The following is a 14,192-nucleotide window of genomic DNA, read 5'->3' on the forward strand; positions in this document are numbered from 1 at the left end:
TCTGCCATTTATTGAATGCTATTGTGGAGGCACAATGGCCCAGTGGTTAGGGCAGCGGACTCGCGGTCATAGGATCGCGGTTTCAATTCCCAGACAGGGTGTTGCGAGTGTTTATTGAGCGAAATCACCTAAAAGCTCCATGAGGCTCCAGCAAGGGATGGTGGCGAACCCTGCTGTACTCTTCCACCACAACTTTCTCTCACTCTTACTTCCTGTTTCTGTTGTGCCTGTAATTCAAAGGGTCAGCCTTGTCACACTGTGTCACGCTGAATATCCCCGAGAACTACGTTAAGGGTACACGTGTCTGTGGATTGCTCAGTCACTTGCACGTTAATTTCACGAGCAGGCTGTTCCGTTGATCGGATCAACTGGAACCCTCGATGTCATAAGCAACGGAGTGCCATCATTGAATGCTATTATTAGACGAAAGTAGAAAGTTAAATTTACATAAGGTTTTTTCTCGATGTTTGCTTTTGACTTAGAAGATCATTGATTATTGTAGAGAGATTTCACTTTCATTACTCCTAATTTAACAGCATTTCTGGAGTTACAGATAGGCATATATATATATTCCTTTATTTATATTTCCCTAACCAAGTCAATTTCTTTTCAAGAGTTTGCATAACTTCTTTCTTTCTCTCTATTTCCTCTCTTTTTCATTTTCTTTACTTTTCTCCATCACACCATCGTTCTTCTCTCATCCCCTCAAACTCCCTAAATATAGTGTACATATATGTATGCGTGTGTATATGTGTATATATAGATACACTCTTTCTCTCCCCTCTCTATTTTTTCACTTCTCTCCAGCACACAATCTTTCTTTTCTCAGCCCCTCAACCTGTATTAAAGATACATACTCCCTCTCTCTTTCTCTCTCTGTCTCTTCACTTCTCTCCATCACACTGTCTTTCTTCTCTCAACGTCTCAATCTGCCTAAATATATAGACACATACACTCTTTCTCTGTTCCTCTCTCTTCTTAGCCTCTCAATCTCTCTAAATAATGCCAACCACATTACAGTGAGAACAGGGTACATTTTTCATGGTACTGGCACACATGTATATTTGTACTATACAACAAAAACAGTATTAAATTAGAATAACCATCTTTGTATCATACTTAATGCAGCCATGTTGTAGGACAGATTATGTCTTAGTATGTGGTTTATGTGGGTAAATGCTAATGACAAAGCCCAACAGGGCAAAAATGTATGGCTAGCATTTCACCACAGCTGCTGCATGATTTTTGACTGTTTTTGATATATTTTCATGTTTTTAACCGCAGTGCAACCACAAGTTCATTATCTACAGACAAATACTGCGGTTAATTTACCTGTTATGATGTATCTGCATTATGTATAACAGATGGCAATGAATGTGGTATACAGAGATGTATATATATGTCATTATTTAATGTTCATCTTCTATGCTAGTATGGGTTAATCTGACTGGATCTGAAATGCCAGAAGACTGCACTGAGCTTCAATGTCTATTTTTGGCATGGTTTCTACAGCTGGATGTCCTTCCTAATGCCAAACACTTTACAGAGTGTACTGGGTACTTTTTCTCAATATTATTTCAAATAAGGTCACCAAATAACTTACAAGACAGAGAAAAAGTCCCCTGGAGTGAGTAGGGGTATTATATTGAGGCAGGTGGCTTTCAGTTAGATGTTGAGAGGCTAAATATGAAAGGGGGACATGAAGAGGTTTCTCACTATAAAGGAGATACAGGGTACCCTGTATTATGTAGGGGTGGATGGAAGTAGCTGGAAAGAGAGATAAAAACGGCGGTGACGAATTGTCAGGGCATACTCTCATGGTACAAGGAGAGTATAAGAGATATGCAAACATATGTGTACATGTGCATGCACATGCGTGAGAGAGAGAGAGAGAGATAACTTCACTATTACATGTTTCAAGCTACATCTGCTATCACTGTATAAGGTTGATAACTTCCAGCTCCCTACTACAGTAATTATGTGTAATACAGGAAGTGTATCATAAGAAACTGATGAAACCAGTCTGTTCATATTCAGGTCTTTATCTCTTTATCCCTTACACAGGTTTAACAAAAGAACAACTAAAACAAATAACACTGAAAAAGGTTAAGAGATATAACATAGGTGCAGGCATGGCTGTGTGGTGAGAAGCTTGCTTCCCAACCATATGGCTCTGGGTTCAGTTCCACTGTGTGACAGCTTGGTAAAGTGTCTTCTACTATAGACTCTGCTCAACCAAGGCCTTGTCAGTGGATCTGGTAGGCAGAAACTGAAAGAAGCCCTTCATATATGTGTGTGTGTGTGTGTGTGTGTCTTCATGTCTGTGTTTATCCCCTACCACTGCTTGACAACCAGTATTGGTGTGTTTATGTCCTTGGAACTTATTTTGGCAAAAGAGACCACTAGAGTGAGTACCAGGCTTAGATGAAATATAAGTACTGGAGTCAATCCAGTCGATTAAAAATTCATCAAAGTGGTGCTCCAGCATGGCCGCAGTCTAATGATTGAAACAAGTAAAATATAAAAGGTAACTTATAATTTATACCTACCATTTTGTTCAAACTGAAAATTATATCAATAATTATCATCATCATTAAATTAATGTCCATTTTTGCATGCTGTCAAGAGATGGATGGTTCTCCAGACGCTAACAAGCTTCAGAGCTGTATCATGCCCCAACCTAAGCTTTGGCATGGTTTCTACAATATCCTGCTTGATTTCTGAAGCTGGATACCACCTTTCCTAATAGCAACTACTTTGCAGTGTGCACTGGGTGCTTTTTATGTCACACTGGCACTTGTAAGGTTGCTAAACAACTTGCAAGAAAGGGAAAAGAATATGCCCCCTTGACTGAGTGGGTTGAAAGAGGAGGTGGTGGTTTTGTGGCAAGTGTTGAAGGTGTTTTGTTACCCTACATTATGCAAGGGTGGATGAGAAAAGCTGGAAGGTAGATAAAGATGGTAAAGCACTTTTGTTAATATTATTTTACTTTTTCTTTCTCTGGCGGGTTTTAAAAACCTATTCTGGGTGTTTCACAGTTTATACCCTCCCTTATAGCCAGCTTTGAATATCTTAAAAGTTGTTTTTTTTTTTTTTCATTTTAAGAATTATTAGTAAATAATATTGTAATAATAGCAATCTCTCTTGCAAGGAAAAATTCCAATAATTTTGTTGATAGTTCCCATGCAACTATACCAGTATAGTAAACAAGCCATGGTTGCTTTACTTGCTAGAAATAGCAGCTAAATATCATTTAAACTAAAGGCTACTGTATTGAAAAAGGACACATAGGCCAATGAAGACTGGAATATACCATGTCTGGAAAAAACCCACAAAATGATGGGATGGTCAAAGTTGGAATGCATGCAATGATTGATAAGTCTGCTCAATCAGGGATGACCAGGAGCTATTATAACGTAGAATAAACAACCCTACTGATGACAAAAAAGTAGGTTCAGATCCTGAAAAATGGCAGAAGCAGTTTGAAACTAATATTTGATAAATATGACTTGTTGAATAGAGTGGGATTAATGAAAGATGTGTCTACACTGTTCATGGAAAATAATCTTTTTTTTTTTTTTTTTTTTTTTTTTTTTCAAATGAAATTATCTGCCACTACAACCTTTCCAATTACACCAGTTCTGGTACATAAAATATTAACACAACTATGATGTGGTTAGTACTGGAGCAGTGCCAAATATGGATGGAGAAAACTTATCTAATTCATGCCAACCAACACAGAACTGAGATAGTGGTGATGATTATGATGATGATGATTAGGGTGGTGATGGTGGTGAGGATGATTAGAGAATTTGATAGCATTTCCAAATGTTTTTTTTCTCTAATCTTATGATTCTTCCCTAACAGATAAACAATAGAGAGACCAGGAGGAGGTGGCAATAAAAACAGTTGCTTTCCTTTATGATTTTGTTTTAATTAACCAAAGTGATTAATCTCAATATTGCTAAGATGATAATTGACAATACCAGGACACTGACAACCTGTCTACTAAATCCAAATATTGGTTTCAAATTTTGGCACAAGGCCAACAATTTCAGGGGAGGGGATAAGTATAAGACATCAACCCCAGTACTCAATTGGTACTTATTTTATTGACCTCAAAAAGATGAAAGATAATGTCAACCTCAGCAGAATTTGAACTCAGAATGTAGACAGATGAAATACCACTTAGCATTCTGCTTGGCATGCTTATGATTCTGTCAGCTCACCGCCTTACTAAGCCCAAAATACTGATGGTAAAACTTTGTACTTGCAATACTAGCACATTCTGAGATTACATGTCATGATAGCATACCACCTTCAAGGGGTTTTGTTGATCTTACTGATCTCCTGGTACTTATTTCAGTTTGTCATTTAAATTATCAATCTATATTTATTGAGTGGCTAAGTTAATTTTAAGGCACAACACTAGTTTTGATTAGCAGTATTGTGTTGAACACAAATGCAAATGAAATAATATGAGGAGGTATTTGTTTTGTTATTGTTGTAAATACTAGAAACTCAATGAATTTAAGAATTGTGTGACCTGAATAATAGCGAGCCCAATGCCACCATGAGTAAAGCTTATGTTAACAATATTAGACATCCTATTAACTGAGAGATAATTTCAATTATTAACTTGCACTAGGGGGTCAAGAAACTTTTTATATCTTTGATCCCTTCATGGAATCCCACCATCCAATGTAAATTTCTAAAATAAATAATGTAATTAATAAAAAATTTCTAAACAATTTCTAAACAATATTTTTTTTTTTTGTCATCACTGCTTTTTAATAAAGAAATATTAAAAAAAATTTAATGCAAATGCTTAACAAAATTGATAAAGAACAATAAAAATTCAGTGATATACTGATATAGTCAGAATATTTAATGTGAAATATGTGTTGGATGAATACTAGCTATTACATTGATATTTGGCAGGAAATTAATGAGCTTTGCCTTAAATTACCATGTACTTCCAGATTCAGTTCACTAGTCATTCAGTACACTTAATGCTCAAAATTACTTCAGGTGTTTATCGACCCCCTTGGAACACCACACAGACCCGCCAGAGTCAATATCAACCACTTTGTTAATGCCAGCTTTACACACAATAGAAAAAAAACAAAACATTTGTTGATTCCAACAGGTAATAATACCCAAAGCTAGCAGGAAAAGGAATTGGTTATTCAAAAATTTATTAGGTTGGCAAGAAAGTAATTTCAGTTTTTTAGTGTGAAATAAAATTAAATTTTTTTTATACAAAGAATGAACTTTTAATCAATATGTTTTCCATTTTGTTCGATGACCTTTTGCCAGCTTTCTGGCAACTTCAGGTCATCATCATTATTGAAAGTTTTACCATTCAAAGAATTTTGCAATCATCGAAATAAATGGTAATTTGATGGTGCAAGATCAGGGCTCTATGGGGAATGTGACATCACTTTCCAACCAAGCTCCAATAACTTTCCACGAGTTAGCAAAGACGTTGCCATGGTGGAACATGATTCTTTTACGATTTATCAATTCTGACCGTTTTCCTTTGATTGCTTCTTCCAGTTTCATTAGTTGTTAACAGTAAACATCTGAATTCATCACTTGGTTCCTTGGAAGCAGTTCAAAATACACAACACCTTTGTAATCCCACCAAATTGACAGCACAACATTTTTTTGATGCAATTTGGCTTTCAATGTGGTTTGTGCTGGTTCATTATGCTTGGACCATGATCGTTTTCAATTGATGTTATTGTAGACAATCCATTTTTCATCACCTGGGATGATTCATTTAAAAAAAAACATCAATTTCATTGCGTTTAAGATGCATATCACAAATACTGATTTGTTGTGTTAAGTGAATTGCTTTCCATTTATGTGGAACCCAAATATTGAGCTTCTTAGCAAGTCCAAGACATTTTAAGTGATTTTCAACTGTTGTGTGTGATACATTTAACCTCTCTGCAATCTCTCGCACAGTTATATGACAATCGGATTCAATTATGACTTTGATTCAGTCATCAACTTCAGTAGGTCAACCAGAACATTGGCCATCTTTGAGTGCAAAATCTCCATAATGGAATTTATAAAACCATTTCTGACATGTGCATTCTGTTAAGCAATCAAGAACTTCACATATCTCTTTTTGAGCTTCAACAGCTTTCTTGCCTTTATGGAAATAAAACAGCAAAATAGGGCGAAAATGTTCGTTTTTGCACTCTCCATGTTAAAATTGACATTGAACTAACAGCTGTAAACAAAATTACATGCAATTTGTTTCTTAAAGTAAGCTAAAAGTAGCAACTATCAAATGTTAAAAGGAAAAAATTATAACATTGACAGAAGTCATTCAAAAATATCCTAACTCTATTTGCAAACAATGAATTTATTTTCTTGCCAACCCAACAGATCAAATATCTCAGATTTGGTGTTGCTACAAACTCGAGACATTTAAGAGTTTATCAAATGATCTTGTTCATAATTTCATATATTTATAACTATTTCAGTAATCCTAATTAAATAATCTGGAGATGATCATTATATCTTATAAATTACTCCAGAGTAGTGGTTTATAAGATATAGTAGCAGCTCGACATAGCAAGTGAGTTTTAAGGGTTTGATCAAATAATCCAACAGCCATTATATTCTATTTGACTAAATGTATTGGGTCATCTCATAAATAAAGCAGTTTTTTTTCAATTGCATGAACTAAAAGTCAGATGGGGACGGGATAAACTACCTGCATCAACTTGCCATAAAAGCAGGTATTACTTTGTACTTATTCTTAGTGCAGTTTTGAAGAGTGCAATTCGATTTTAAGAGTTATTTTTTCAAAGTTATAATGTAAGTGACAGAGGAGCATATTCAGCATATTTTCCTTTATGAGTTCAATAAAGGTAACAATGCAACAGAAAGTGTGAGGAATATTAATAATGCAGTATATGAGGATTGGATAATAAGCGTAAGCCAGTGTCAACAGTGGTTCCAGAAATTCCAAGCTGGAAACTACAGCCTAGGAGACAAGCCTTGTCCTGGAAGATCTGTAGAGCATGATGAGGATGTCCTGCAAACCCTGGTGGAACAAAATCCCATTGTATCTGTTGAGGAACTAGTAGAGAAGCTTGGATTTGGTCATTCAACCACTCATCGACACCTGCGCTAGAAGAAAAATGACCATCTTTGGTTTCAAGACAAAAGGTGTTCTTCCATCAGGATAATGCTCAGCCACATACAGCAAGGATGACATTCTACAGGTTGGAGTAGTCTGAATGGGAAACAATGCCCCACCCACCATATTTGCTGGACATTAACCTATCTGATTATCATTCATTCTGCAGTCTTCAAAATCATTTCTCCTCCTCCTAGAGATAACCGTCAAGAACAAAAAGAAGAATCCCCTCAGCTGCATCGAACACAAAGGATCCGGAAAGCCCCGGAAAGGTTATGATTTTTTTCCCTTCTTTTTCTAGGAGGGAGTGAATGTTATGCAAGTAATGTTGATATGACAGGAAGAGGAAGAGAAAGAACGGCCATTCGGAATAACGTACAGGACTATGACTAAAAATTAGCTTCTTTGAACCAGGATTTACTAGTTATACATTACAGGCACCTTGGGCAAGAGTCTTCTACTATAGGACCAGGTTGACTAATGTCTTCTTGAGTGAATTTGCACATGGAAAATGCATGAAAGCCCATCATGTGTGTGTTTGTGTGTGTGTATACACATTTACATAAGTGTGTGGGCATCTTTGTCACCTAGCACTGTTTGACAACTGTTATTGATTTGTTTACATCCCTGTAACTTAGTGGTTCAGCAAAACAGATTGACAGAAAAAATACCAGACTAATAAAATAAGTACAAAGATCAGTTTGTTCAACTAAACCCTTTAAGGTGGTGCCCCAGAATGGCTGCAGTCCAATGAATGAAACAAGTAAGAGATAAAAAGATTAATGTAAAGAAGGAGTAAATAATCTTTTCTACTCTAGGCACAAGGCCCAAAATTTTGGGGGAGGGGCCAGTCAATTAGTTTAACCCCAGTATGCAACTGGTACTTAATTTATCAACCCCGAAAGGATGAAAGGCAAAGTTGACCTCGGTGGAATTTGCCCAGCATGCTAACATTTCTGTCAGCTCACTGCCTAGGGGTAAATGATGATAAAATCTTGAGTTCACAAAAGTTATTCCATAAGAAAACTCTACTAATGAACTAGTGGAGTGTGAAAGTAGAAATATAGTATGAATGCTGAAATCACTAAGCAATATTTATCCTAAAAGCAATTATGAATAATAACCAAAAAAAAAAACAACTTTCCTTTGCTCTTGTCCAATTTGTAAAATATTGGTTAAATAAAACAATAGAGCAACAAATATCCCTACTTTGCTTCTGTAGTACATAAAGTAGTAGAAATGTTGGAAAAATATCAAGCCGTATATGATCTTTAATGTAATCTAATAAACTAAAGGGTTGGATATCAATTAGAACCAGTTGGAAAAACATCAAAAATTTCTGAAATTAATTACATGTTTCTTGAAGAGAATAGTATGCAAGTATGTCTGTGGAAACTGAGAATTATTTCATGTTTTCTTTTAACCAAACACTCCACAACCAAGACTGAGATGTGCATGATGTGAGTCAATATCACAGTCTAACAAAGGTGACATTTTTTTTATATGCACAACTAGATAGAGTGTGTGTGTGTGTGTGTGTGTGTGTGTGTGTGTGTGTGTGTGTGTGTGTGTGTGTGTGTGTGTGTGCATGCGTGCGTGCGTGCGTGCGTGCATGCATGTGTGTGTGTGTGTGTTCAGCAGTGTAAGTGGATGACAGACTCATGACATGATAATGCATGTTAGTGGAGCTGAGATTATACTTTTGAAAAGACAACAGAGAATGCTGTAGCAAAGGATATCTTTCTTACTACTTTCCAGAAATAAGAAATAAAATAAATTCAGGAAAAATGTACTGACACAGAAGTCCAAAATTAAACAAATAAATTATCCATCAAACCCAAATGTTAATTCTTGAATATATCGAAACAATGAAGGTAAAAAAAAAATCAGAGTATTGAAGTTCACTTGTAAAACCTTTCTATCCCAGCAGATGTCAATACAGCCTTAATTTAATACCTTATATATTTTCAAAACAGACACTGTGTATGTACTATCCAAGTGAAAGCTGAATAATTATTACACTTGAAATGAGTAAAACATTTTACAAAAATACTGAAGTGGTTTTTTTTTTTGTTTCTTCTTTTTCTCATGACAAACCCACTCAAAATTAGATACACAAGGTGACTGGTTTCCTTCCTGGTTACCATATTAAACACTATTTTTTATGTGGCGCACTGTTGCACAGGAAAGACTGAATGTTTAAAGCACTACTGAATATTACAAATTGCTACTTCTGGTCCTGATTCACTTTGGGATCCTTTAGTTGAAGACTCGCAGCCATTTGCAATAAATACGATGCAGAATCCTATTTATTGCTTCACACAATGAATTTGAAAATCTTAGTTGAAAATTTTTTTTTTCTCAACTAAAAAAATTTATTTGGCTAAAACTCAAAAATACACCAATAACAATAACAGAAAAATATTTTTTAAATCAAAATTCAGAAGGCAGCAACAACTCAGCTTTGACAAACAGCTGAAAAAAGAGGCCATGTAAAAGTATTTGTAGAAGAGCTTCATAAAATACATCATGTTGTTTACAAATGCCAAAAACACATAGCTTCAAATGAGTGATACTTATTTGAAAAATGGTAGAAAGTGTTGAAAAGTGGCAGCTATGGTTGTTCATGCTATGAATGAATTCAGCTCAAGTAATTTGACTTTTTAAACTCAAAAAAAAAAAACTGATCCTTCAACTAGACCCAGAAGAAAAGTGAACTTGACTATCAGAACATACATTTTCATGGATATCTTACAAATAAAAACACAGAAAATGAAGAACTTACAGAGAAAGTGGGGAGAAGAAAAAAAAAACTTTTTGGTAAATAATTTGAATGGAAATACTAGTTGTAAATATCGTAAGTAGTTGGAATAAGACCAACCAAATACTAATGTTGATAACATCACACTTGCTGCCAACATTGGCAAAAAGAATGAAGACTCTGCTAAAGGTAAAATATTTGTAAATGGTGCTCAACCACCTCTCACCAATGTAAACAGCAACAACAGAGATTCACTCTTGGATATGCCAGCTTTAAGATATTTTCTACAACTTAGATTTTGGATACAAAGCTACAAAACTGATATGTCATTTCTAATTTGTGCCTACATTACATTCAGATGATTGTATTTTCATTTCCAGAACATGAAAATGATTCTGATAACTTTGAGGAAACAAACAGACTTTATTTACTCTAAGAGTTAGGATATTTGTTTGTTTTTTCTCAATGTGTAGAAATTATGGTCGATACAAATGCATTTCTTTTGGCATTCATACAGCAAATACACTACATGCTGTGAACATTTATAAGGCTTGAAGAATCTATTGTTCTTTCCAGTTATGCTTAAAATTATTTTAACTCTTTAACATAATCGGCCATATTCAGCCTCAATATTCTGTCTTACATTCAAACTGACCAAATCTGGCCTTTCATACCTGCCCTACAATGTTATTCTAAAAATAAACAATCACATCATTGAAATCTCACACCTAAACAGTAATGTACGATTAATTCAAAACAGATGTGAATATATTTGACAAAGTAATCTGAATGTCAAAGGGTTAATGTATTTAGGAATTTCTATGCCCAGAACCTTTCAAATACAAAATTCATATGCATTTCATTTCATAAGCCTTACTATGTTTACAACTATTTTTTGTGAAGCGATTTTCAAAGCTGGATTGACTTTGTCTCAAGAAAACGATACCTTGGTGATAAGCAAACAATTAAGCTGGTTACTTCACATTTCTTCCTTCTCACAACCATCAAGAACCTAATCATTTTCACCTGATTCAAAAAAAAACATTATCTAGTTTTTACCACCAGTTTATCTTGTAGCTCTTCAACTTGTAAAGTTGTTTGAATTATTCACTGGAAATGTTACATCTGGTCAACTTCACAAAACAATGTGGAAGAACCGTTTTGAATCCAAGGTAAACAAACAGAACTGTAATACGCTAACAGAAACATCATAATTATCATTGCCAGTAACAGCAGCAGTATCCCCATCATCATTAATGTCCATGTTCTATGCTGGCATGGATTGGGGGTTTCAACAAGATCTGACAGGTCCAAGGAGTGCATAGGACTCGACTGCCTACTTTAGTACAGTTTTTATGGCTGGATGCCCTTCCTAAGACCACCTACTTTACATAGTGTACTGGGTACTGTTTTCATGCCACCAGCACAAGTGAAGTTGCCATGGAGCTTGCAAAACTATGAATCTCAAAGAGAGCTAGCTTTATGCTAGGAGATGAGGGGTTTAAAGTACAAGAGAATGGGATAAAACTTAACAGATTTCTTGCTGTAAACAGGTTATGTCACTACTTACATTTCAAGTGATAGGGTGATATGGGCGGAGCAGAAAAGAGACGAAATAGTGATGAAGCATCTGAGGGGACCTTGAAGTACAAGAATAATTTACCCATATCTACTGGAAAAAAAGAAGTCTTTAAACACTAACAAACTCACTTTGAAAAACAAATCTTTTCTACTGGAAACAAATCTAAAAGTAGTAACAAACATGCCAAGAGTACTTTTTTTCTTTTTATTTATAGAAAACATCTTCAACAGTAAGGGAGGGTCTGCTGAAGCCATGAACACTAACCACTTCTCTTTTGACTAATACATAAAAACATACTATAGATCAGGTCTGACCAACTCTAATTATATTGCAGGCCACTTTAATCACTGAATGTTTTTTGAGGGCCGCTTGTATACTGACAGAATTGAAAGCATTTTGTTTTCTCATGATATTATTACAATAATGTATGTATGATTGTTGATTCAATATGAAACATTATCATTGCAAAAACAGTAGTATCCTTCTTTTTTACTTTTCATAACAATCTTTAATTTCTGATAAGATTTTTAAAGTATTTGTTTAAATAAATCCATTTCAAGAAAGTATCAAGATAAAAGTCTGCGGGCTGCAGGCCTCAGGTTGGCCAGCTCTTCTATAGACCTATGTACTATTTTAGCAAATGCATAAATATTGTGAGACCTTTCTTTATCTTTTATCTTTTACTTGTTTCAGTCATTGGATTGCAGCCATGCTGGGGCACCACCATGAAGGGTTTAGCTGAACAAAATGACCCTGGTACTTATTTTTTTTAAAGTCTGGAATGGATTCTGTTGGTCTCTTCTACTGAACCACTAAGTTATGGGGATATAAACAAAACAGCACCAGTTGTCAAATAGTAAGGGGAAGGGGACAAAGACACACACACATTTATAACAGACTTCCACAGAGTTTCTGTCTACCAAATTCACTCTCAAGTCATTATATCATCAACTAGACATGAAGAATTTGGATATTAATTTAGGTGTGGAGTAGATTAAGAAATATGAATATATATATTGAGACACACACACACAAATAATTAGAAGCTACCAAGTAAATTAACTTACATCAACAGGGCGTGGACCAGTTATACGGTGACTTGAACTGGAATTCTCTTTAGACTCCATAGCTTTTATCTGTCCTTGAGATTTCCCCAGTAATGTGAGTGCAACATAAGAACCAGCTGCAAGAAGAAGAAAATAAATAAAATAAATTGACAAACAAACAAATTAAAAGTTAAATAATTCTGGATCTGGTAAACCTTTGAGATGCTTGTCTACCTCTGGCATGTTTATCCAAAAAGATACAATGAACTCGATACAACAAATAGAGAAAAGTAAGAAAACCATCTGCACCAAAAATTATATAAACAATTTTGATAATGATGGTTTTCTTTTTCATTCCACTTGAACTTATATGAAGAATAAGATGAAATGAGAAAACTTGTGAAAAAAATCACCATTTTTTTTCAAAAGATGGCATTAATGTCAGTTTTGTTTTGATTTATGAAGATAGATGTATATATCTAATTGTATCAGCATAACTTCTTCGCTAGATTTAACCATGACATTTTAATATCAATAACTTATTGACACAAGGCTATAAATTTATAGGATATGGCTATAGTTCATTAGACTGACCTCATTTTACCTGTTTGCCATTATCTTTATTAGTTTCAAAGGGGAGGGAGAATTGACAAAGTTACTTGATCACCATCATCACTTTCATCTGTTTTCTATGCTGGCAGGAGGTATACAGTTCAACAGGGTCTGGTAAGTCAGATGTCTTCATCATGCCCCAATGTCTGATTTAGCATGGTTTCTATTGCTGGATGCCTTTCCTAATGCCAACAATTTTACAGACTATACAAAGTGCCTTTTTTCATAGCACCAGCACTTGTAAGGTAGCCTTACAACTTGCAAGACTAAAGGCTTAAAGAGATCTCCACAACTTACAGTGTTTGAAGTCAAGAGTATATATATACAGAGTATGTTGGGTAAATTGTCACCATTTTATACTTTTAATTTCACACATGCGCATTGTTTGCTTTTTATTTTATTAACTACATAGCATAGCAAAGTCAGTTGGGCACTGCCTACCAGAAAAACAGCACTATGACGCAATTCACTCTGCCAGATATTTGGAAACAACATGCTGTACTGCTTGGCATTTGCACCGGAAGCTCCAATATGAACATTTTAGAGTGTTTGGGTGTCAATCTGAGGACAGTGCAGAAGATTCGGAAAGAGTTGGATGAATCTAATGGTGATTACAAAGGTATGGCAGCTCAGAAAACTCACTCTAATTGTTCTGATAAGAAAAGAACTCCTGAATTTGTTAGTGAGATCCAGGCCTTGATGGACAACAATCCCTCCAAGTCAATCAGGTCCGTCACCAGGAACATGGCAGTGCCTGAGTTACTTATCAGGCAAGTAGTGCATGAAGATATTCGGTATTCTTCATCTCCTCTGACCAAACCTGCTTTGGTTTTTCTCAGACGAAAAATTTCAGCCAGGATCAGATGATGAATACACAGAACATCCACTGGATTGCTATGTCCCCAAAACATGCAACAAGAGTGATAAAAATCAAACAGCCAGTCAACATCGTAGTGTTTGGAGTGATCATTAGTGATGGCGATGTTATATCTCTATTCATCTTCCCACTCAGTCTCAGACTCAACATGG

General features: G+C 35.3%; 1 protein-coding gene across 1 annotated transcript in view; it reads right to left on the minus strand.

Annotated features, from left to right (window-relative positions):
* LOC106875720 (rho guanine nucleotide exchange factor 12) overlaps positions 1 to 14,192 on the minus strand; it is a 365,906-nt gene that overhangs the window by 87,952 nt on the left and 263,762 nt on the right. The window contains exon 7 of the mRNA XM_052968059.1: positions 12,573 to 12,688. Coding sequence (XP_052824019.1) covers positions 12,573 to 12,688 — 116 coding nt within the window. The remainder of the gene's footprint in view (positions 1 to 12,572; positions 12,689 to 14,192) is intronic.

Source organism: Octopus bimaculoides, chromosome 5 (assembly GCF_001194135.2).
Source record: "Octopus bimaculoides isolate UCB-OBI-ISO-001 chromosome 5, ASM119413v2, whole genome shotgun sequence".
Lineage (NCBI taxonomy): Eukaryota > Metazoa > Mollusca > Cephalopoda > Octopoda > Octopodidae > Octopus > Octopus bimaculoides.